Genomic DNA, 27,162 nt, shown 5'->3' with positions numbered 1-27,162 from the left:
CCCAGTCCTTCACAGATGAGATACTAGCTCACTTCCGTAGTGTGGGAGAGGGAATGGTGTGTAAGAACTATTTTGACATTTGCTGTTGTGATGATTCAAGGGAAATGGATTATCATTGAATTTTGAGAAAACTGGATCAGAAAGACCTTGAGGAAAATTGTAGAGCATATTCAAGAAAGAGATCAGTACTGAATTAAGACGCAACAAGAAACTCTATGGTTGACTAGAATACTGTGAGAACGATGATATAATTCAACAGTCAGTTGAGAGAGCATAAGGATTCATCTCAAGAATTATCAGTGCCATCAGAATGAAAGCAACAAATGTTAGGTAGTTACAAGCTAAACATCTAGAGCATTTAAAAGTAGTTGGACAGTAATAACTTCTATGTAGCAGGTCTGAGAATGCCAACACATGAAAGGAAAGGTCGTTTAAAGACAGTAATCCCAATGAGAGCTACACAAGATATCAATCAGAACTTTGATTGAAACATTCACCTCTGTCCAGTATCTATCAGCTGAAATGCTGCATCTTGTTGTAGGAGCAAAATTTGATGCAAGGAAGAAAATACATACTTACCACTATGATAAAGTTGGTGAGATCAAAATGAGAGTTTCCAACAGGCCTAAATAAATGTGATGATGATTAGGGAAAAGTACAGCCTCTCTGTAATAATAGGCATCATTAGTGGGCTCCAAATTGTATTAAGTGAAAATAACTAGTACTACAACAGCAGCTAAGTAGTGCTGCTGCATGTCAGTAGCACACAGTGCGGCTTCGTGGCACACGAGACAGGAAGGGGCAAGTCAGACATCAAAGATGTGGCGAACAAATGGTTACTGATTCTTCAGTGTCTGTTGCGGGTATCCACTGCACTAGAGACTTATTGAGAAAAATCCATGTAGTCACTGTAGTAATACAGTAGTACACAGTAATGCAGTATCACTTTCTAGACGATTTTAAGTAACGGCCGTGTGTTTCAGTTTCCATATCCCTAACACATTAATATCTACTGAATTTTAAGAAGGTTTGGGATTAATGAAACATAACACAAAGTAGATGAAACATTTTTAATGTACGTAATGTGTCACATACTATATGCCTCCACAGCAGATCCTGACCAACTAAATACTCGATAAATTACTTAGTTCCTACAAAAGCAGTTTTCTGTCACTGATTTGCATTCCATAGTAAAAAATGAGGTTCTTTTGCTACTTTATTATCGATGCTTCATTGTAGACCCATGATGAATTAACAGTTTATATAACATAGAAGATCATAAAGTCTAATCTAGGTAAAGTAGCCAACAAATGCTTGGGAGGTGGGGGGGGGGGGGGGGGGAATAGAAAAAGACAAAATCAAAATTAAACACATTAATATCTACTGAATTTTAAGAAGGTTTGGGATTAATGAAACATAACACAAAGTAGATGAAACATTTTTAATGTACGTAATGTGTCACATACTATATGCCTCCACAGCAGATCCTGACCAACTAAATACTCAATAAATTACTTAGTTCCTACAAAAGCAGTTTTCTGTCACTGATTTGCATTCCATAGTAAAAAATGAGGTTCTTTTGCTACTTTATTATCGATTCTTCATTGTAGACCCATGATGAATTAACAGTTTATATAACATAGAAGATCATAAAGTCTAATCTAGGTAAAGTAGCCAACAAATGCTTGGGAGGTGGGGGAATAGAAAAAGACAAAATCAAAATTAATCACATATTTATGGTGTCATTCTTTTATTTTCGTTTTATGCTCAGCTAGAACTGCTAGCTGCAGCACACAGTACATCATTTGACCTATCCAGTACAGACAAGGCCAGCCTGATGTGATTTCTCATTTTGTCAGTGTTTTTGCATTGTTCTGCATATGCCATATCCTTTATTGTATCTCAGAAATAGAAGTCAAGGACAGATAGATCGGGCGACCTAGCTGACCATCGACCAGCCAGCGTCTGTCTATTGTTTTATTGGGAAAAAGATCCCGTGCTGCTCAGCACACTGATTCGGTGCAGTGCTGGCTACACCATCCTGATGTATCCACATTACTTGCCTTGTTCTTAAATTGGTATCATTGAGCCAAATGGGCACTTCATTCTGAAGGACACTGGTGCACATACTCTAGTCCGACCTGCCTACAATCGTTGCAGAAAGCAGCACTGAACAAATGTAATGTGAGCTGACCAATGGAAAAACCAGTTTCCAAGATTGATCCATGCTGAAACCGTATTGAAAAATCACCTAATTGAATACAAAACAAACAATTGGAATTCTGAAATAACTGAACACTTTATTGAAGCTACAGGATTATTTATAACATTCTTTTCCAATCGTTTTCCATCGTTGTTGATACATTTCGCCAGATGTCCTGAACCACATTAGCATACTTGTTTACACAGTCATGTATTAGAATCAGTGTCTTCAAAAGCATTGTAAGTAGCTTCTTTCAAGCCCTCAATTGTTAGCATTTTTGCAGCATACATTTTATTTTTAACATGCCCCAATGGACGAAAACCCTTGGTGTAAGGTCAGTGGAACTGGATGGCATTTCCATTGCCCTTGCTGTATAATAACTTTCCCACCAAATACCTCAACAACATAGTTCCGCACAGCTGTTGTGTAATGCAGTGGGACTTCATAATTTTGAAAGTAAAGTGAGTGGAAGGTGTCATAGATTTTTTTTGTGTTCCCAGTATGGCATAGGTTGTCAACATTTCCAGGTAGTTCACTGCAGTTACTGCTCCATCAAACGTCCAAGGCATAATTACTCTACAGTATGAAACACCTTCCCAAACAGTAACACCAGATTGATTTAATTGCCTCTCCAAAAAAGTTATATGGTTCTCAGCATACATTAGGTGCAGCTGTGTCTGTTGACATGGTCTGATAATTTGAAAGTAGCATCGTTGCTCCAAATTATGTTAGAAAACAACTCGTTATCACCATCTCTTGATTCATTAAACATTGCCTCACAAGATTGAAGCCAAGATCAGGATTGTTTCCCAATAGCCCGTGTATGAGACGAGGCGTGTAATGTTTGATTTTTGGCCTTGTATGAAATCTTCCACACAGAAGTTCTAGAAATATGCTGTTTTACAGTTAATCTATGAGTAGGCTTTTTAGGACTCTAGGTAAATGTTAGTAAAGTGTTCTTAGTTTCATCACTTATTGGTGGCCAACCGACAAGTGGCAGACTGCTGCAGATCTGCTTTTCTCAAAAAAAGTTTCCGTAAATTGAGGAAAGCCTTCCTTTCAGGTGGAACAGTTTTGAAATCGTTGTTCCAGTCATTTATTATTAAATTATAACCACCGTTGTACCACATTTTAAAGCAAAACCTCTTATTTCATTGGAAAACATCTTCTTTTATGTGGTTTTCTTTTTTCCAGATAGTACTTTCTACCTCTAAATTGCAGCCCTAGAACTGTGCATTACTCAGTTGTAACTGCACTAACCTCCCCAGTGGATTCAAATTTGTTTTCCAGCCTATAAATTTTGTCAAATCTGAGAATGTGAAATTCAGTTAAAAGACCAGATGTTCAACAGTACACAATTATAATACACAAGTTTTCCTTTTGCTAAAGTGGGCAGTTGTGTTGTCCCGAAGAAATATAATTTTCTTTCTTTTCAGTCTCATATGTCTTCATCCATTTCACTTGCGTAGCATTCATCAGGCATTGTTTCATCCTTTTCAAGGTAATCAAGAATAATTCCTTTTGCAGTCCTGACAACACTGAGCATCAACTACCTATCAAGGTTGTGTAGTGCTAAACATTGGACATGTATTTTGGAGATCGGCTGTTCGAATCTCCATTTAGCCATCCAGTTTTAGGTGTTCCGCAATTTCCCAAAATTGTGATGGTTTTTTCGCTGGTCACGGGCAATTTTCTGCCCCTCTTCCTCCAAACTGAGCAACTTTTCCATCTCTAATGATCATGTCTTTAGCAGGATGGGGACTGATGACCAAGCAGTTTGTCCCTTCCCCCTCCCCGCTTTAAGTCAACCAACCAACCTTTAACAGGATGTTATACTGTCATTGTACTCCCCCCCCCCCCCCCCTCCCTCGTTTCTCTGCCCCACCACTCCCCCTCCCCCTGCCAGTATTTTTTTCTTTTCTTTTTTCTTCATTTAATTTACATCAACTGTACCATTATTGCTGCAGAACAACCGACTTCCACCATTTACCTTTTTTTTTTATTTTTATTTTTTTACTGGTGGGAAACAGTGGAAAGTGGATTGGTGTTCACAGAAACAAACTGACTCACAAAATCAGATGGATTCATTCTAAAACAGTCCTAGCTTGCTAAGCAATTCATTTATATTTATATGCTTTTGGCCAGCATTCAGTAAGTGTGGACCCGTCTTTCACAGTGTGTAGTCACTATTAATTCTTTGTGTAAAATGTACCATACTCTTTCTTGTGCTATAGTGTTGGCCACCTAGTGCACATTCAGAAGTAATGCCAGATTTCAATTCAGACACCCATTTCTTTACTGTTAGAGACGATGGAGCTGAGGCCTTATAGACTTTCATCACCTTTGATGAATTTCTGATGACATTAAAATTATCCAAAATAAATAATTTTATGATGGCACAATTTTCCAGTATGTCCATTTGAATGAAGAAATGTAATGAGAGAAAATATCCTTACATTGTAAGACAATATTCGCAAAATTTGTATAGTTGTACATATAGCTACTTTCATGTGGATTTGGTGTCCACTGAACAGATATTTACTCATACGTCAATCCCAAAGATGCCACCACAAAGTGAAGTCTTCAGGTTTGTAAAAGTTGTCCATTTATACTTTAATGGTTAGAAGCAGCTATTGCAAACTGCTTCTGTAAAATGTACTAACAACCAATTAAAAATAATGTTAATTCTTTTAATTGGTTCCAGAATCAATTTTCACCTTGGAACAATGTGTGTGGTGGTTTGAAACTTTCTGGCAGACTGAAGTAGGGTACCGAGCTGAGACTCGAACCCAGAACCTGCGCATTTTGCAGGCAAATGTTCTGTTGACTAGGCTCTCAAGGCACAACTTAACAACCCATCCTTTCTACCAGGTGTGCTAGTACCTCAAGGTTTGCTGGAAATTTTCTGGGAAGTTTAGAGAGTAGGAGAGAGATACTGGCAGAACTAAAACTGTGAGAGTGGGTTGTAATAGTACCTGAAATAGCTTAGTCAGTAGAGACAGTGGAAAATCCAAGATGGAATGTAGCAGTATTACGAAAAGTATAGTTGCAGTGCGCCATATAGCGGAGATGTTGGGCCAGAGATAGGTACAACAAAAAGACTGTCAAGAAGTGAGGTTTCGGCCAACGAGGCCTTTGTCAGAAGTAGACAAAAGACACACACACACACAAACGCACGCGCGCACAAACGCATCTCACTCACACATGACCACAATCTCTGGCTGCTGAGGCCAGACTGCGAGCAGCGGTGAATGGTGGGAGAAGCAACCGGCTGGTGGGGGTAAGGAGGAAGCTGGAGCTATATCTCCCCCTCCCCACCCTAGCTGCCTCCTTATCCCCACCACCTGGTTGCTTCTCCCATCATCCACTGCTGCTTTCAGTCTGGCCTCAGCAGCCAGAGACTGTGGTCATAAGTGTGTGAGTTGCATTTGTGCACATATGCATTTTGGTGTGTGTGTGTGCTTTGCTATACGGTGAGTAGCAACTATCCTTTTCGTAATATTGCTACATTCAGTCAGCAGAGAACTTGCCAGGGAGTTACTTACATTGTTGATTAAATTAATTATTTCTTGATTATTATTTTTAATGTTATAAATCACAAAGATATGCTTAGTGGAATATCAGTTACTTTGACAAAATATCTGTGTTCGTCCTCTTGGACTGCTCAGCTGCTGTTTTCTTCTTCTTCTTCTTCTTCTTCTTCTTCTCATTCACCCAAGGAATTTGTGTACTTCCAGTGATTTCAGAGAATGCTATCAGCTGTGTGTATTGAGAGAAAAGTTAAAATCTTTACAACATGAACATTAGTGCTAACTCAAATTTACATTCCCATGTCCAGATAAATTATATGAAGAGTGGTTAGTAGGATAGTCTTTTATGTTTTAATAGCTGGGATTCCCAGTGTCTTGTCTGATGCAACATGTTAATGATTTTTTTGTACAATATGAAACTCCCTTCTGGACCACAGACAGAAATGCAAAGTCTGTGAGGATATTATTATTATTATTATTATTATTATTATTATTATTATTTCTTTCCTTTCTCAGACGTTATGTCTGGTTAAAAATGGAAAGTGATGCGGACCTTGATTGAGTGTGACTTCCTTTTAACTGTACGGTATATGTTACATTGCATTTAGGAACTTTCAGGTAATTGAACATGTATCAGTAATTACAGATTTCTGTAGTTGTATATATACCTCTGGATGTAGCTGTATTGTGTTGATGTACTGGTGGATATTGTGTGGTATGACTCCTGTAGTTGATAGTACAACTGGTATAATGACAACTTTATCCTGATGCCACATGTCCTTGACTTCCTCAGCCAGTTGGATGTATTTTTCAATATTTTCTCCCGTTTTCTTCTGTATATTTGTTGTATTGGGTATGGATATTTCAATTAGTTGTGTTAATTTCTTCTTTTTATTGGTGAGCATGATGTCAGGTTTGTTATGTGTTGTTGTTTTATCTGTTATAATGGTTCTGTTCCAGTATATTGGATATTTCAATTAGTTGTGTTAATTTCTTCTTTTTATTGGTGAGTATGATGTCAGGTTTGTTATGTGGTGTTGTTTTATCTGTGATAATGGTTCTGTTCCAGTATATTATTATTATTATTATTATTATTATTATTATTATTATTGTTTTTATTGTGACAGTTATCCAGAATTCACTCTTATTAATAACCACCAAAAACTGTGGATTTAATAAATGAATTGGTATGTGGAAGTAAGAAACTCAAGGTTCTTGAAGGGGCTCCTGCGAGGTATTTGGTTATAGACTTAAGACAATATTCTTCCTGCTCACAACTGCAAAACAAATCCTTTTTTAGCTTAGCTGCATTGCCACAGAAGATCGTGCCATATGAGAGTATTGAATGAAAGTGTGCAAAGTACACTAACAATTCAGTATGCAGTTCAACAATGTAAGAGAATATCTAAGTCCAGAGCAAAGAGAGCTGAGTCTTATGGTGGAAAACCACCTATTGATGCTCAAAAATTAAAAGAATAACTCTTCAATAGTTTTGAAGCTACTACTGCAACTGTATGAGAATATTCCATTGGGTCTAATTGCAGCAGTACATGTTTCCTTACAACTGTATGTTCAATGTTGCAATGCATTGGAAATCACATACCTTTATAAGCAAACAGTGTTAAATTTAGCTTCATAATACACCATTCAGTTTTCTGAATGGAGACGGAGATATAAACAGTTCTTTATGTAGTCTCTCTGGTACACAAAAAAGAGGAGCAGTAAAAAAAAAAATGAGTAACGGGTTTCATGCAACTGCCAGAGATGCAAGCCAGTCACTGTGGGTGACCTATGACACAACAGTTGGATAAAATTTTGATTTACAGTGCTCATTTCTGATACACCAAAAATTAATGGAACTAGTGTTGTTAATTCTGTATCTATTGTATTTCATCTTTTTTAGCTAAGTTTTTAGAGAAAAACTTACTGTAATATTAACAACAATATGAAAAGGACAGATTGCCCCTTGCCACATAGCAGTGGTGTTAAGTGGCAGACAGGCACATTGAATAAAGACTGCTAGATATTTAGCTATTTGAATAAGTATTTAATCAGACTTAGAAAGAGAGAACACACACACACACACACACACACACACACACACACACACACACACACAGGGATGAGGGAAGATCTAGTGCTGCTGATGGGAGCTTGCAAGTGGTCAGGAGATGGCAGTAGGCTGCTAAGTACAGCATTAGAAGGCTGTGCCGAGGGTTGCAAAGGCGAGAGGAGAGGAGGAGGAAAGACTATGTATGTGGCATGAACGAGAGTGTGTGGGGTAGTGTTGTAATGGGAGTAAGGAATGGGGTAGTGACAGGTGGAGAGGACAAGGAGTAGCGTAGGTTGAGGCCAGGACTGTTACACAAACAAAGGATATGTTGTAAGGAACACCCCCCATATGTGCAGTTCAGAAAATCTTATTTTGATGGGGAAAAATAAATAATATGTTGAGTTTTTATTAAATGTGCCTGTCTGGCATTCAACACTTCCTCCACTTGGTAAATAGCAGTGTATCCTTTTTGTATTGTTATGCCATCCAGGATTTTCCATTGTTTTTATTTGATAATATATCTTTATCTTCTTTAATTAGGCAACTGCTGGGAAAGACAAATTCACTCGATTTGGTGTTTTGACTGATAATTCCAAAGATGCTGCTCTCATTGCTTTTTGTAATGTGCTGCGCATTAGCCTTTCTGATATTAACTGGGTTGTTGAAAGGCTGCAGTCAGAATACACAGCACGAGCATATTCTTCAGAGTATAGTATTGAATCACGTAAGTATAAATATCTTTATTTTGTGCTCAGAAACAGAAACATATAAATACATACAGTTTTATGAGGAATCTAACTATAGTATTTTTGTTTGCATATAGGCCAAGAATTTTTAAAAAGCAAAGAACGTGATGTCTGCTGCCATGTAAGTCATTATGTTACTGTTATTAATAACCTCACAAAAATGGCAGTACCAGCTGGAAATTCAAGTGCAACATTATTTAGGCTGCTGACTTCTCTGTACACAACTCTTATAACATTGACAAAATATTTTTGCATAAGATCATCGAAGCTGGATCCAGCATTTCAGACAGCAAGGTAAGTTGTTGCTTTTCCTCCTCCTCCTCCTCAAATAATAACTTCGGCAATTTATTGTCCCTCTAAAATATAATTATTTACATTATTGCCATTAAAAAAAAGCTGTTTTACATATTTCACATAGTGTAGCTATAAATACCTCCATACTGCCTTAAGGGGGGCAGAATGTCAAATGGGCCGTCTTGGAGCAGGAGAGACACCACATGACATTTTAATTTCCGCTGTCCATACTTAACGAATAAATTCATAAAACTGTGTCAGCATGACCAGGAAGGATTCAGGATTTACAATCATAGCAGTGGAAGTTCAAAAACATAACAAAATAATTTTTTTTACATGTGAAAGTTCATCATTTTTTCACTTCTATTGGCTGCGTTTGTTGCTATAGGTACACGTTTCTTCATAAGTAAGAGAGATTCTTCGATGAATTTTGCACAGGATACAAACCATACTTAGAGGTGTATGAAACTCTAGAAATTATTTAATTTATGAAAAAGTGAATGTGCTGTTATATTTTAAACTTCATGTTTAGAAAAAATTCAAATTTTGTAGTTAATCATTTCAATTTTTACCACAGTTTTAAATAGATTTGAAAAATTCTAGAGTTTCATACACCTGTAAGTAAGGTTTGTAAGCTGTGCAAAATTCATTGAAGGATCTCCCTTACTTATGAAGAAAAGTGTACCTATAGCAACAAATGCAGCCAATGGTAAGTGAAAAAAAGGTGAAATACAAATGTCAAAAAAAAATAAATTATTTTCTTATATTTTTGAACTTCCACCAGTATAAGTGTAAATCCTGAATCTTTTCTGGTCATTCTGACAAAGTTTTATGAATTTATTTTTAAAAGTATAGACAGTGGAAATTAAAATGTCCTGTGGTGTCTCTCCTGCTCCAAGTCGTCCCGTTTGACATCTTACCCCCTTAATACAACACTTAGCCTGGTGATCGGCGGTGGCGGCAGCTTCAGCGGTGGCAGCGGCGGCATCGGCGTCGGGTGGGGGCAACACTGCCGTACTTCCTTGCCATATTGCCAGTTCTTCTTCATTGCTTATTGGCATCAGTGATTTATTAATTCTCAAATGTCATTTCTTCATCAAGTTCCATATTCTCTTTGAGTTTCAGAAGTGGATGACCCTTCTGGCCGGTAGTACTTGTCTATATTCATCACAGATTGAGGAAGAATGCAGACCAGTTTTTCCAGTTCCTTATACATAGCCTAAGTAGCGAACATTAACAGTCAGCAGTGTTGGACATTGTGTATAGAATATAATGTACCATTACCTCTACCACACGAACAGTGTCTGCAGGAAAACTTATCTACTTAACTCATTTTTATTTTCTAATGTCTGGTGCCATTACATCCCGTGACCTTCCTGAAAATTATGAATTCAATAAAGAGGGAGAAGAAGTAATTTGTATTTATGCTCTGAGTTGTGTAGGCATGTTGTAATATTTACATGAAATGCAGCCAGGTGGTCAGCTGGTTTGGACAATTGTAACTTGCCACAGTCGTACAAACTGTTGGAACAGACTATATGTTAGGAAAAGCTTGGAGTTCACATTCTGTAAGTCTCTCTTCAGTTTTGGAAGCCAGCTGAGTTTGCTCACATTAGGTTAGACATTCAGCCAATAGTCCAGAAATCATACATGGAATGATAGAAACAAAAGCTTGTGTAATAAGTTTTACCACTGCAAGGATTCTAATGATTTTTTTATTAGTGGATACCTGTGAGTAATTAAAATATGTACAAACAATTTTAGCAGAATTTAGTTCTGATTCACTTTGCAGAAAAGTGTTTAAATATGTATTGCACTTCTTATGACCACTCTAGGAGGTAACAAGAACCTAAGTAGATGTAATTTTATTCTCCTAAAATAGAATGTCTTCAGTCCACCACCTTACCAACCAACAATAATATGGAAAGGATAAGATCGTTACACATCACATGAAGTGAGTATTGAGTTGCAGATAGGAGGCACAGTGGGGGGAGGGGGAAGAAAAATATAGAATTGCTGAATTGTGCAGGTGGGAACTGTCCTTGTGACATAGCCTTTGTTCTTGTCAACCCAGGCCTCAGCTTTCAGTAGGCCCTGTCCTCCACCTGTCTACACCACTCCCTTCTTTCTCTTCCAGTACTAAACATGCCTTCTATCCTGCTGATGCATCTGCATTGTCCTTTCACCCTTCCCCTTCCCCCAGCACAACCTCCTGATGCTACACCTATCACCTCTCAGACACAGTTCCCCCTCTACATGGTAACATCCTAACCTTTCCTTATGTAATTATTGCATCATGGACCAACCAACCAATAATCAAACACTGTGCAGATAATCCCATACTGGCAGTCTGTCTGTATTGTCATCACTGAGTATTGGATTGTCATACATATTCCACAAACAGTGTCAGTTTTTCCCCCCTTATATTATATCTATGTTCAAACTTCGAAAATGTAAACAAAAGACCTGAGTTTGGATGAAAAGTTACTAACGAGTTGCTCTAAAAGACTGTCCATTATACAGTTCCCATGTGATAAAATGAAAACACCAGAGGTATGATACTGAAATCTTTACGCTGAAGAGGAAACCAAGAATAGAGTGGATAAATTGAATGTGTGATGTAAGCCTTACCAATAAGTTCATGACTGTATGCTTTCTGTTAACACCAGAAGTAATAATAGTATTAGTACCATTAAACCATAACTGATTGCATGTATAATATTCCATGCAGGAGTTGCAGCACACGAACCAAGTTGCATGAAACTGAATACATTCTGACAATTCAAGTAATCCAAAACATGACAGTGGTAGTCTACAGAAGAGTCTATGTGCATCAAGTGGAATGGGAAATCTGGTCACACAACGTAGCTGTCTGATGAATGACAGTGCGTTTGATGTGGTGTAATGTCAAACAAGTAATAGGCTGAAAATACACACAGTTAATTGTAGGAAAAGAAAAATGCATTTGAAAAGCTATATGATTATGAGAATGAATTGCTGTTTGTTACTTTGTTTGTTACTTTATATTCAGGAGATGAAATATTTAGTTCTGCCAATAGATACGTATAAAAGTAAACGTGTGTAATGGCAGTACTAAGTGTTACACACATGTACTTCAAAATACTAGGCTTTCTTACATTTTTGTTTGGGGTATATAGTTCTAGAAATAAAATAAAAATAGCTGCAAAAATGGCAAAGGCTTTTGTGAGGTTTCGCTTGACCATAAAGCAAATGCCAGGACTGTAAACTAAAAGCATAACAAGTATAAACAAGACAGAGTCTGTCAGATAGTTCTAGACAATTCTGAGTTAGCTTCTGCCCATACCCACACAGTGTGGTAGAAATTAAGATTAGGTCTTTATCATTCATGAGACTATAATGCTCCATTCATAAAGCAACTAACTGAGATGAAATGAAACTGAATGGCTTGTGTGTGTGTGTGTGTGTGTGTGTGTGTGTGTGTGTGTGTGTGTGTGTGTGTGTGTACACTCTTGCCCAAAATAGGATTCGTGCTACAAAAGCTAGTGAAGTTTCCAATATTGTTTGTGTGTCAGTCAACATGTCAATGTCGCTGCTATTTGGTGAGTTGTTACCTTTACTCTTAAATAATTTATGTTCTACCAGAACTTTCCATTGCTGTAAAACTCCATGTGTCTTCGTGACTGTCCAGGAGTGAGAATATTATATAAGCATTATCGTAATTCTAAACTCTGATACAAATTTCACAAAAATGTATTCAAGTATAGTGTGTAGTAATTCTGATGTGTGTACAGAAATTTATGAATCCAGAATTTGGATGTTTGACTTTTGCTTTATATCTGTAGAATGCATACTGTAACTCAATAATTAGTTTTATCTTTCATTCCCAATTTACTTTGATGAGTTACTATTAACAATTTTTTATTTTTTGTTTGATGATGTTATGTACAGTTGAAGATATGAAACAACTATATTTTAAAATTCTTTCTTTCTGAATATTTCCAGATTCACTCAAGTAATTACTTTGGCAGGCAGGCATTTAGCCAGAAACTACGACGCCCTTATATCACATGTTGAGGTAATGTCAAATTTAATTTTGTTGTATTTTGAGCTTCTGAAGCATCGATTATTCATACTTAAAGAGCATAAATTAAGAAATTAAATGAAGTATCGAAGTATAAATATCCAATACCATTGAAGAATAAACAGAAAGAAAATTGTAAGTTATCAGAGAACTCGGTGAAATCGCAAAATGAGGTAGTGACATGAATACAGCATGTACCAGGCTTAAATTTATTTTTGCCTTTCCACATATTCCCCCAATAAATTTAAGCACTTCTCCTGCTGCATTTGACAAAACCGAAAAAAAAAAAAAAAAAAAGGCAGCTGTCATCTCCAGCAAGTAACATCTCAGACTACATCTTCACTGTCTTCAAAGTGCTGCACAGTCAGATGATTTTTAAGATGGTGAAACAGATGAAAATCACTGACAGCTAAAACGAAACTGAACAGTGTATTTTCCAAGCAGTCCCAATTAAATTTTTGCAATAACTTATGTGTGTGTCATCCATAAGAATCACACCCACTGCCAGTTGTCCAGAGTGATGCAGTAATCTGAATCAATAACAGCCTCACCTTCAGACTGGAATTTTAGCAACAATACACTCTCCTTGTCTCAATATACAGCCATCTTAATCTTGTGGAACCATCTTCAATTTACTTTTTTCATGTGGAGAAGGTAAGCTTCCATTCCTTGGAGATTTGTGTGTGTGTGTGTGTGTGTGTGTTGGGGTTTATGGGCGCTCAACATCGAGGTCATCAGCGCCCTGACACACAGTAAAAGGAACGAATGTGGAGAGACCTAATAAAACTGAAAAACACACTCAAAGCAGGAAAAGAGGGAAAATACGACCTGAGAAGGTAAAACCTAAGGTAAGGGATAACATAGCGACAAGAATGACATAGGAAACCGTCAGTGTCTGGCCACTTACATAAAATATGGGCGAGCTTGTCACACAGGAAACAAGTTAAAATCCCCTCCCTAAAATCTTTGTAAAAACATTCGACATGGCACAGAACTTTAAAACTTTAACCACATTCGTCCGAGTGTTGCCTAAAAGAGTTGGCAGGTCCGCTGGCAAGGCAGCCGCGGCCCGCTGGTCAGAAAATAAAACGCAATCCAATAAAACGTGGCGCACAGTGACCTGGACGCCGCAAGCACCACACAGTGGAGGGTCCTCCCGCCGGAGCAGGAAGCCATGCGTCATAGGGCTGTGGCCTATTCGAAGCCGAGTGAGGAGAACCTCGTCCCGTCGATGGGGCTGAAAGGAAGTACACCACACACGCGTTGTGGGCTTGACTAGACGGAGCTTATTGTCAGTCACGTCCAGCCACTCGTCCTCCCACCGACGCATGACCCGTGAGCTCAACAGCGAGGTGAGTGCGTGCAAGGGGATAGCACACTGAGATACTTGTGGGGCGAGACACGCCTCCTTGGCTGCGAGATCTGCCCCTTCATTCCCAGCAATGCCAACATGCCCCGGAACCCAGCAGAAAGCTACAACCTTCCCCAGTCGCTGTAGTCGGAGGAGGGCATCCTGGGTGGTCTGGACTACTGTAACTGCCGGATACAAATGGTGCAATGATTGAAGGGCACTGAGGGAATCGGAACAGACAAGAAATTTAGGAGAGGAAGAATGTCTCATCTCCTCCAGCGCCCGCAAGATCGCAGACAATTCTGCATCAAAGACCGTGAAAGGCGGAGGCAGTCGGACCTTAAGGACACGATCCGGAAAAACAACGGAGCAGCCAACGGAATCCCCTTGTTTCGACCCATCCGTAAAAACCGCTACATAGTCGTGGTGCTCAGATAAAATTTGGAGATTTGCTTTAACACAGATTGATAATGGTGAACCTATGACTCATCCACTGTAAAGGACTGCATTAAGAAACCCTCCCCTTTTTGAATGTAATCAATGAGGTACTGCATGCATAGGCCCAGTCAGTTCTAGTTTTGTTCTGTAGTCAATCAGTGGTGAATTCAATGTTCACAAACTTTATGAAAATTCAATTGCTGGCGGCAATTTATGTTGTGCATTGTGCCTTGGGGACCATGTGCCATGTCATATATTGTCGCACAATAACATTCGTGAATCATTTCTTCCACGTGTTATAATGAGGCATCACTGGAAAAACCCTCTGATTATCCAGGGCTCATTCCTTGTTTGTGATACTTTCTTGGCTTTTGTTGACTTCCTGTATCCAGCTGAATAACATGTTTCCAGTAAATACAGTTCTCACCATATGTGAGACGCATTTCACACTGAACTTTGTAGACAATCCCTCGGCCCATAAAAATCACAAAACTTAACACTGTTCCATTCAGGTAAACACCTGTAGCACACATGCCATCTTGCAATGATAGCTGTTTACTAAATGTTTGTTGGTGAATACTCTTTATCTTTGCTGAATTTTGTTTTGTGGACATTAGGCCATGGTCCAAGGGATATTCTGTGACTGAAGTTTCATCTGCTGGAGAGAACATCAGTCTAATGCCCAGAAAACAGAATACACTGCAAATTCAAATACCTGCCTTGTAGCCTACTGTAATACTGTGTATCGACTAACGATTAATTGGCATGCTGCCACCTTCTAGAAACTCATGGATGTAAAATTTAAAGTCATATGCAGTGCTCTGGCATTTGTGACTTATCATATTTACCTGAGTATAAGATGACCCTGAATATAAAATGAACCTCCTCCTCTCTCTCTCTCTCTTTCTTTCTTTCTCCCCCCCCCCCCCCCCTGTTTTATTGATGTAAAGTATCTGCCAAAAACTTAACATTATACCTATCCTATACTTAAGCTGTTCATTGAATGTCTTTATTTTAATAATACTTGGAGAAATAAAATCCTGTAGTCTGTGGCATCACTGTTTTTAGTCATCACCACCATCCTAGTAATACTGTGTATTGACTAACGATTAATTGGCGTTTTACAGCTTTGTTGTCACAGATATTTTGCTGTTGCTTCCAAATATGGTGCTATTTATGAGGTAATCTTTACAGTGAGACCTGAGAACACAGATCTTTCTTTCTGAATACATATCGGGTTTTGGTTCTGTACTGACATGAGAATGTTACAGTGTCTCTTTCTTCCGAAAATACCACCTGCCCACTGCTCTCCCATTGGCTTTGTAGAACCAGCTGGGCGGTGGGGGAATGAAATGAAACATCAAAGGTTGATAGGCTATGTGATGTTGTAGCCGTGACTACAAAATCGAGTCAAATTTACAAACAACTTGGCAGTATGAGCCCACTTATCACTACAACATTTCACCATCTCTGGCCTGGATGGATGCACTGATTTGGTTGGGAAGGGTGTCATAAAACCTTTCTATCCTCTCCTGCAGCAAGCTTGCCCATAAATGTTGTAACTGCTCCTGGATACTGGCAATATGAGTTGATACCTGAACTGTCATACACATGTTCTATTGGATACAGATCTGGGATTCTTGCTGGCCATGGGAGTAATTCAACACTACACACACAGTTCATAGAAGTACGATACGTAATGAGCATGGTTTCAGAAAACATCGTTCTTGTGCAACGCAGCTAGCTCTTTATTCACACGAAGTAATGGCCACTATCGACAGGGGATCTCAAGTTGATTCCGTATTTCTAGATTTCCGGAAAGCTTTTGACACTGTTCCTCACAAGCGACTTCTAATCAAGCTGCGGGCCTATGGGGTATCGTCTCAGTTGTACGACTGGATTCGTGATTTCCTGTCAGGAAGGTCGCAGTTCGTAGTAATAGACGGCAAATCATCGAGTAAAACTGAAGTGATATCAGGTGTTCCCCAGGGAAGCGTCCTGGGACCTCTGCTGTTCCTGATCTATATAAATGACCTGGGTGACAATCTGAGCAGTTCTCTTAGGTTGTTCGCAGATGATGCTGTAATTTACAGTCTAGTAAGGTCATCCGAAGACCAGTATCAGTTGCAAAGCGATTTAGAAAAGATTGTTGTATGGTGTGGCAGGTGGCAGTTGACGCTAAATAACGAAAAGTGTGAGGTGATCCACATGAGTTCCAAAAGAAATCCGTTGGAATTCGATTACTCGATAAATAGTACAATTCTCAAGGCTGTAAATTCAACTAAGTACCTGGGTGTTAAAATTACGAACAACTTCAGTTGGAAAGACCACATAGATAATATTGTGGGGAAGGTGAGCCAAAGGTTGCGTTTCATTGGCAGGACACTTACAAGATGCAACAAGTCTACTAAAGAGACAGCTTAGCTCACACTACACTCGTTCGTCCTCTGTTAGAATATTGCTGCGCGGTGTGGGATTGACGGAGGACATCGAAAGTTTGCAAAAAAGGGCAGCTCGTTTTGTATTATCACGTAATAGGGGAGAGAGTGTGGCAGATATGATACGCGAATTTGGGATGGAAGTCATTACAGCAAAGACATTTTTCGTCGCGGCGAGATCTATTTACAAAATTTCAGTCACCAACTTTCTCTTCCGAATGCGAAAATATTTTGTTGAGCACAACCTACATAGGTAGGAATGATCATCAAAATAAAATAAGAGAAATCAGAGCTCGAACAGAAAGGTTTAGGTGTTCGTTTTTCCCGCGCGCTGTTCGGGAGTGGAATGGTAGAGAGATAGTATGATTGTGGTTCGATGAACCCTCTGCCAAGCACTTAAATGTGAATTGCGGAGTAATAATGTAGATGTAGATGTATGTGCCGTGTGTGTATGAGCATTGTCCTGTCATAAAATGGCACCCTAATGATGCTGCAGGAGAGGTAACATCTGAGGGCATTTGATGCCCATGGTGTACTACTGCGCTGTCAGAGTTCCTTAATTCGTTACCAGCTGTAACGTAAATTCGTACCTGATGGTTCCTTATGCCGTGATGCTAGGAGTAACACTGCTGCACCTCTCATAAACATTGGAAGAATGGGACCTCTCCCCATTTTTGCCACTGTATTCACCGACGATGGTCTTCTGGGGTGGTACAAAAACCACAGTTCATCACTGATCAGAATGTGACACAATTCATTAGCTTCCAGCTCCCCACAGCTGAATTGGCAGAAATTGTACAACTTTGGATAAACACTGTAACCAACCTTAAAGATTAACAGTTTGTAGAGCAGTAGCAGCTTTAGCATCATTATTGTAGCTCATGTCTTGTTTTTTGTGTCACATTTCAAATGTTCTTTGTGATGGTATTCTGTTAGCATTGTTTTGTCTCCTGGACTAAAGTCTAGACTGCCAGTCATAGTGATTTGTCTCTTAAGGCTCAAAGGTTGACAGCACGTCAGTTGTGCGTAATTAATGGGATGATAGCTTCACGTAGTAGATTTTGCGTCTGTTGGATGTGAGAATGTGACAGTAATGCAAGTGGCTGCAATTTGTCATGCTTCGGCTTTAAATGTAAGTTGACCCTTACATTAGTCTATTTGACAATTGTAAAAATGTTGACCTCTGGCACCAATAGTGTAGTCAGCAAATTGTAAGTTGACCCTGTATTTTCTGAATGACAAATTTGGGTAGAAAGCTTGTATTATAATTGGAAATATACAGTAACTGAAGAAGCATTGGCTCTTGTTTTGATTTTATGTAAAATATTGCTGGTTGAAAATGTCTGAAGCTCAGCTGTAGTTTATTCTTCTCAAGGATATAAAAAAATGAGGATAAAAGAACATAGTGCTAGAGCCATTATTGTCTTATTTTCAGTTCTCACTCCATGTAGAAATTTTGATATAGAAATAGAAATCTATATTTAGTGATTGTGGTAAGCCCAATCCCAACGTAAATATATTTTCTACACTGAATCCGCGTTTTCCTTAAGACACTTGAAGGTTGATTCATATAAGAATGAGAGGTTTCTGATGAATGTTTGATAACATTTCTTTGAAGTACTAACGTTTAATAGTTTTAATGGCACTTATTCTGTTATAACACTACAAGAGAAATGACGGGTCACATTTATAGACAACACCACACGGATAAAATTAAATTGAAATGAGGGAACATTAACTCCTCTAGATTCGGTACAACTCCTCACGTTCTGTACTTTGCTGTCTCCAGTTCTTGGTCAACATAATGATCATAGTTGATGTTAAGAGTCATTAAAATTGTGATTTTTCCAGTGATATAAGCAGATTAATTTCAAATGTAATGTTTTGTATGTCAAAATCAGCCATGGCAATTGTGGTACATGGTTATGACTGATTCTGGAGAAATACTTTAGTTTCTAATCTAGAAAACCAATGTCGTGTGCTTCTGAATATGCAATGTTGACCTCCAGATTCAAATTGTTCTTATTAATGATTACGCATTCCTTTATTCACAAGATTTTCTGTATGTTATTAAATCATAGGGAACAACTTCAGGTGTGTGTGTGTGTGTGTGTGTGTGTGTGTGTGTGTGTGTGTGTGTGTGTTTTCTCAAAGAATTTGTTAAAGATGTAGCTGAGTTGTTCCATCCAGGGGTGGTATAATGGTTAGTGAATGAAGAGCAGGGAAGATACAAGTAGAAGATATGCTTGTGGACCGTATGCTGAATGTCTTAACCAGATATTCAGCATATTACTGTTTCCATGTGAAGCACCCACAGACCATTGCTGCAGCGACACTGCTGGTCATTAAATTTGGAATAACATGAAGGGGACATACACTAAACATTAATTGGGCATGAAGTTTGGATACACAACAGACATAGTAGGTAGAAGTAACTCCATCTACATTCTGTATATAAAGTAAAATTACACAGAAATTACACATTCAGAAATCTTATTTGAATGTTCTTTATATGTGAGAAAATCGTTTTACATTTCTTGTAAGAAAGAGAAATATCTACCAGCACATTGGAATTCAATAATTTCAGAATAGTAGTCTATCGGGACTGCAGATTTTGTTCCATGATCAATCAAAATACGATGGCTGTCTTACGAATACAGGATGAGTGGCTTCTGGATTTCGACAGCCCCATACAAAAAGTGCGTGATAATATTGATATAATGTTCACTTTGGTATGCATGATTTTCACTTACCTTGAGTCAGGAAACAGGCTTATTTGCAACAAGACAGTCATCCACATGAAAGTGCGATAGACCCGATAGTGTGTGGAGTGCCATGGACTATCAGCATTAATGTAGCTTTCATCAGAGAGAGGTGCACCTACAGTGGCAACATTGGTCACAAGACTGGTGCCGTGGAGAGCTAACAGTGCCATATTGCTTTCATCATCGTCATACTGGTTCAGTTTCTGGTATGGATGCTATGCGTTGCTGTTGGATACACAACTTAATTACTTCTAGGTCATATAGCTGGTAACTTGGGCAACAGAAATTACAATTTTTATGTGTTAAAACCAGGGACTGTGTCCTACATCCAAGCATTTTGATTTATGAACTCTAGGTTAAGAGTTAAAGCGACATGATGTGTGTACCCGTATCTGTCATTCAGGCTCAGTTCAACTTTATGCGTAAATGGGTTAGAGCCATTATTGCTTCTGGTAGTTGCAGCCCTGTCTACTAAATTGTACACCTTGTGTACTCTTTGATTACCTACACATTTAATTATGCATTCTTCCTAAATATTATGTATGTACAATAAATAAAATTTCATTATTTGCTGTCCTTCCTGGCAGTGCAGTTTTAATGGCCAGACATTCATTAACAAGAAACTGCTCTCTCTTTGTCATTATTATTTATTTCTTGTTTAAGAATTCATCGTACCTTACTTGCGTTATTCTTGGAGTGTTTAGATTTTGGCCATAATGAATGTTTTTTGCTATTTCTGGTGAGACATAATACGAATTTGCTTTGCTGTTAATAATATTATTTCAACTACTGATCTTCTAAACTAAAAGAGCTTTCTCCTTGTAATAAAAGTAGAAGATATTTTTCTTGGGCACTATCTCATATTTTCTTCTTTCTTTTGTTCCATCTTACCCTCACCTCCTTTATAGTAAATGGGATTCAGAGTGCTGTTAGATATATTTTTAAAGGAAATTAAATGCCAGTGTGTCTGTTGGCAGTACAATACATTCCATGTATTGAAGCTAAGTTCTGACCAGCAGTTCTGCCGCATAATTTACACACACACACACACACACACACACACACACACACACACACACACACACACACACACTACATGTTGTGATAATTTTTTAAATAACAGACCTAAATATCTTGCAGTGTTAATTTGTAGAAAACGGTCACTACACAAGAGTATTGTTTATCAAATGCTACATTGAAATGCAAAGTACCTAAATCTTTAGATAAAGTAAAAGTAATTTGAGATTGTAATAGATGTGTTAAATCGTAGGCTGTATACATTAAATGTCTACATTTTTTCCACAAACAATCTTCCTCAGATCGTGTCCTCTTCTTTTTCTGCCCACCCACTCAACATCATTTCTCTGTTTCCAAAAGCTTAAATCATTTCCTGCATGCTGCGTACTGATTATGTGTATACTTCTGGCAATATTATCTGCATAAAATATCTGTTTTTTGCAGGAAATGGAAGGAGAAGAAGGAGGAAAGAAAAACAAAAAGGCTAACAACTTTGCACTTAAATCCAAGGTTTTAAAAGGGGCTAAATCCAGGACGAGTTTACTGTTTGAGAGAGAGCAGTTTGAACAACTAATAATAAAGCTCTCCTCAAAAACTAAGGTAAATACTTTGCATTGGTCATTTGCACATTTTAATCCTTAAAATAAAAAAGGAGCAAATTGTGATAGCAGAAGTATAATCAAACTGATAAAAACTCTCCTGTCTTAACCGTTTCGATCTACAAAATTTGAATTTAGAGTGAAAGTCCTAAAATTCCACCTCGCCCCATTTTTTTCTAAAATAAAGGGACACCATCAAATTGCAGCCCTTCTAATTTTACTATATTTTGAAACTTTACACGATCTACTCCCGGTTTTTTTTTTTTTTTTTTTTTTTTTTTTTTTTTTTTTTTTTTTTTTAGAGCTTGGAATCTCATACTCACTTAATCATACTGGATTTGTAAAGGGGGTAAAATCTACTTGTGATTTGCTTCAAAATACAGGGTGTATGTAAAGTCCGGGAACATTTTCAATTATTTATTGCACAGATGTACAGATGTCAGACATATTGCATTTTGAAGAGAAGCTCTGAAAGTTTTTGTTACAAACATTCAATATGCGAACCACGAGTGACCTGGCAGACGTCAATACGGCAATCGAATTCTTGCCGTACCCGTCCCAGCATGACATCGTCGACTGTGGCAGTCGTGTCCAGTATTCTCTCCCGGAGCTCTGCTACATCATGTGGTAGAGGTGGTATGTACACCAGATCTTTAATGTGTCTCCACAGAAAAAAGTTAGTGAGATCTGGCAATCGAGAGGCCATTTCATGAAACAGCCGTCCCCTTCTGTACCATGGCCAATCCATCGATGCAGCAAAATGGGGTGGAGCCCCATTCTCCTGAACGATGGAGAGTCCGGTTGAATGTGAGGCATCAGCCATTGCTGCAACATGTCCAAGTAGGAATATCCAGTGACACGCTCTTGCGAAAGAAGAATGGCCTGTACAGTTTTCGATGTGACAAGGCATAAAAGACATTTGTTTTTGGGGAATCACGCTCAAATTCAATGCATTCGTGTGGATGCTTTGTACCCCAGATTCGACAATTGCGCCTGCTCACTTTCCCATGAATGTGAAAAGTGGCCTTTTCACTAAAAGTTAAGTGATCAGCGCCATCCTCATCATCATTCAATCGTTGCAACTAAGAACAAAACTCAAAACGCTTGTATTTGTAGTTGTCATTGTGCTTCTGCACTGGCTCTGATTTGAATGGTTTCATATACAGCTTCTGTCACAGGACTTTCCACACTGTCATTGGAGCCATTTAGAGTTCACGGGATGCACAACACACCGATTTTTTTGGACTCCTTATGAATGTCTCTCATACACGCTTCACATTCACTTCACTCACACGGGGATGTCCACTTCTCTTTGCCGGGCACAGGCAACCCATTGTAACGAATTTGTTGTCCCATTGGTAAATGGCCTTCCTTGTGGGTGGCTTCTTACCAACTTAGTTCTAAATATCCACTGACACCTGTAGCACACTTGTTTTTGTCAAACTCCAACACACACAAAGCTCGCTCCACACTTGAAATCACCATGTTTGCGATGAGCGCTGACTATCGGTAAATTACCAAACTGTGGTGGTATACGTGGGGGAAAAAAAAACCTCAGGGTTTCTCTTCAAAATGACATATGTATGATATCTGTACAATGTTTGGTTCTTGTGCAATAAATAATTGAAAGTGTTCCTAGACTTTATGTACATCCTGTAGGGCCTCTATCTGACTAGCAGAGAATTATTGTAGTATTGCCCACTACAAAAAGTAGTAAACAGTCTTGTCATCAAGACTGCATTGGTCACAGATAGCTGTACTGCAGATGAAGGACACTATACCAAAATCATTGCCAGTCAGTAACATTTTTCTGTTCTTAATTTGTTTGTAACCATATTCTGCATGAGGCTGTGAAGTGCACAATACAAAGTAGCGCCATTGTACTGTGGTTAGGGCTTCTTCCCATTCCTCTCACAAAGGGAGTGGGAAGAATGATGTTTAAAAGCCTCTCTGTATATTGTGATTATCCTAATTTTGTATTTATGGTTGCTACAGGACCAGTACACAAGGGGCTGTGGTATGTTTGTGAATTCCTCACTCAGTACTAGTTTTTGAAACTTTGTAAGTAGGCTTTCACAAGATACTCAGTTAATTCCTTTGGCCACTATGATGGAATAGGGTATACAGAGAACTTGCTACCCATCTCTGTCTTGGATTTCTCAAGGTGTGCCTCCGCCATCTCCACTTTGTCTCATGTCTCACATATCTGTTCTTCTGTATGTTCTGTGTCCCCCCCCTTCCCAGAAAGCCTCATTACTCATTTTTTTCTGGACACTGTAGATGCCTATTTAAGAAGCTCTGTAACTGTGGTGTTATCTCCTTGTCTATTTTCCAACTTTCCCTGGCATAAAGAATAGTCTTCACATTTGTATTAAAGATATGAATTTTAGTTTTGCATGTGATGTTTTTGTTTCTCCATATTTGTGACAGTTGTTCGAAGACAGCGTTTACCTTCTGGATGCGGTTCTTCACGTCATCTTCGGCTTCACGACCTGTCACTACATTACCCTGGTAAGGAGTGAACTTGACAAACTCCACTTACTGCTCCCCTACAAACAGCAGCACTTCCATATTTCCAGCATTTACTCTGATTTTCTTTGTTTTATCTACATTTATCTTGAAGCCAGCAGTCTCTCTTTTTTAAATGAGTTAATTTAGCTTCCACATCTTTCAGCCTTTGGGCTAGTACAATTGTGTCATCTTGGAAATGCAAATCTTCTACATGTTCATGGATCCCTCATCTCCTGCCTGCTGTGACTCAAAACTGAGTCAAGGACAAGTACAAAAAGCATTGGTGACTCTAATGTGGTCATAAGAGTGCTGATAACATTAACACAACTTTGTTGTGCCCAAAAACTGGCCTGTTCTTTAAACAGTCTATTTTCAGGTGAATCTTTAATCCTATTTAAAATAACTCTGTTGTGGACCTTATTGGGCACTAACAATGTAATATCATGCCAGTTGTGACATTTGACAAATTTCTCTTTCTGGGAGCTTAACTACCAATCCATTTTTCCACTGCCTTGGTGATTTTTCTTTTAGCCAAATATGCTTCAGCAAGGGGTGGAGCATTTTAACAGTACTTTTGATATTGACTTTCAAGAGCTCTGGTGCTATATTCCCTGGGCGTGGAGCCTTTGCATGTTTGACTTTTCGAAAGCACTCCTAATTTCGTCCATTGAGGGACACTGCAGATTTATATCTAGATCTGGTTCAGCTTCCTCTGGAACAGATCTCCCCTGTACCTCTTGGTTGTCTTCATGATTTAACAGCCTAACAGCTTCTTCGAATGCTGCTCCCATCTCTGTAGCTGTGCCTTTTGGACTGTAATCTTTACCCCATCCTTGCTCATACTGATCCTTCATGTCTAAAGTTATTCATGGACAGTTTGGTGATATTGTTAGCACCTTTATACGGGGTGGAGAAAAATTGTGTCATAAATGCCAATAGGAACCAAAATTACTTAAGTTGACAACACACCATTTTTAAACTACAGAAACTTGGTGCCATGTGCTCCGATTGGCTGTTGGATTGGCCTGTTGCTGTTCGTCGGTTGACCGGCAGTGCTATGGTTGTTGGTTCACACATACAAATGTCCCTTGCCCCAGCACTGCCCCAACATGATATGCACACGTGTCGAATAGGTGTTGCTGTTTGTCTCCTCCTCATGTCAGAGGCATTCACGTGTAAGTTTAGCTTCGGAACACACACACACACACACACACACATCACCTGCTATTCAGCCATACAGTAAGCATGGTGGCACAGTACTCATTTGAAGAACAATGAGATACTGTTTTTGTTTACGGACTAGCCGACAGTAATGCGCATGAAGCTCGACAGTTGTATGAGGAACGGTACCCAGCAAGAGGCCACCCACACTCGCAGATGTGTACAGCAATTCACTGGTGGCTTGGCGAAACAGGCTCATTAGTGGGATGTCTTGGTGATGCTGGAAGACCTTGAACACTATGGGATGCTGCATTTGAAGAGATTGTTGTCGAGCGCTTCGAGGAAGCACCTATGACAAGTCTTCAAGTGGTTGGACACGACATGGGGGTCACTCATCGGTTAGTGTGGGAGGTTTTGAGGGATGACTGCGAGCGTACATTTAGTTTCCACCCTGTCCAAGACCTACATCCTGTGGCAAATTATGAACACAGGCTATGGTTTTGCCAATGGTTTCTGCAACGTTTTGCACGAGATCCTGACTTCCCCGCCATTGTGTTGTTTACCAACGAGTGCACCTCCCGTGGGGATGGCCTTTACAACACTTGAAACATTCATTACTGGAAAAGGGGAAATCCTCAAGCCATGTATGTCCACAGACACAAGGAATGATTTTCGCTCAACATTTTGGCAGGCATTGTGAGTGACCATCTGATTGGGCCGGTCTGTCTATCTCCTCGACTTAACGGGGGAAATTACCTTAACTTTCTGCAAGAAACTCTACCCGGCCTGCTTGAGATGTTCCCCTGGACATACAGCCGCGCATGTGGTTGCAGGATGATGAGGCACCCGCTTATAACAGTCGTGATGTGCGCGGACATGTAAATGAACTCTTTGACGTCCGGGTAATTCGTAGAGGTGCTCGTAGGACATGGCCCCTGCGATCACCAGACCTCACGCCACTGGATATTCTCCTGTGGGGATTCTTCAAGGTTCTAGTTTACCCACCCGGACGCGAACCACCCAAAACGGAGAGGCATTGGGATCAACATGCCACCAGTTGCATCATGGCAGTGCCAGGAATGTTTGAAAGAGTTCGGCAAAACACTGTTCGACGTTACCAAGCTTGTGTCGCATCAGAGGGTTGCCTGTTTGAGCACCTGCTTTTTAGTAAAAAATGTCCTAGCTACAAAAAAGGGCCTTTTCAGGGCCGACACAATTTGTAAAAGACTTTCTGTATGCAAACTGACAGCTGTTGATGGGTTTGTTATTGGTACGCCTTATCATGAAACTACAATGGATGTGTCAGGGACCTCGGTGGATTCGCCTGCAGAGGGGAAGGCTGCCATGCTACCACAGAGCGTGCAAGCCGCCTCGTATGCATCGTGATCTCTGGCAGGCAAAGCATTCGTGGTCATGCAGTGTTCAGAGCATACAGCAACAGAGAAATCGTGCGACCAATTGGAGCATGTGGTGTAGTTTAAAAATTGTGCGTTGTTGACCTAAACAACATTTGTAATTTTGGTTCCTACTAGCATCAGCTATCCAGGGTTAAAATTTTGTAACGCAATTTTTATCCACCCTGTATTCTCCCGTGTTGCTCCCTCTTGTGCTGCGCCGAGTCATCTTTCCATTTCTTTTTATCTCGCCTTATCCCATTCTCACTCTTTCGTTTGCCTCCGTGTAGTCTTTATGCATTTTGATCTTCCACACTCTTGTCTTACCAAGATTAAACTTTTGTTTTAGTTCTTTCCTGCTCTTAATTTCATTCCACATGTCAACAGAGATACATTCTTTCCTTTAATGTGTCATAAATCGTACAATGTTCTTTCCAACATCTAGATAGTGTCCTAAGGTTTGGACAGTTTGTTCCAGTTGCTTCCTGCATAGTTTTCATCACAGAGGATATGAAATCTGTTTGGTATTTCAAGGGCAAATCTTTCTTTGCTATGTTTGTTTTTAACCTTACGACATCAGTTACTTTTGCTTCTGTGAT

At 39.2% G+C, this 27,162-nt stretch overlaps 1 protein-coding gene across 1 annotated transcript in view; it reads left to right on the top strand.

Annotated features, from left to right (window-relative positions):
- The window catches only part of LOC126467803 (Fanconi anemia group I protein-like), a 269,273-nt gene that overhangs the window by 217,501 nt on the left and 24,610 nt on the right, over nt 1–27,162 (top strand). Inside the window, exons 20-23 of the mRNA XM_050096494.1 lie at nt 8,327–8,510; nt 8,610–8,826; nt 12,811–12,883; nt 21,343–21,498. Of these exons, the coding sequence (XP_049952451.1) occupies nt 8,327–8,510; nt 8,610–8,826; nt 12,811–12,883; nt 21,343–21,498 (630 nt within the window). The remainder of the gene's footprint in view (nt 1–8,326; nt 8,511–8,609; nt 8,827–12,810; nt 12,884–21,342; nt 21,499–27,162) is intronic.

The sequence above is a fragment of the Schistocerca serialis genome, chromosome 1 (assembly GCF_023864345.2).
Source record: "Schistocerca serialis cubense isolate TAMUIC-IGC-003099 chromosome 1, iqSchSeri2.2, whole genome shotgun sequence".
Taxonomy (NCBI): domain Eukaryota; kingdom Metazoa; phylum Arthropoda; class Insecta; order Orthoptera; family Acrididae; genus Schistocerca; species Schistocerca serialis.
This window is presented reverse-complemented; position numbering and strand designations above follow the sequence as displayed.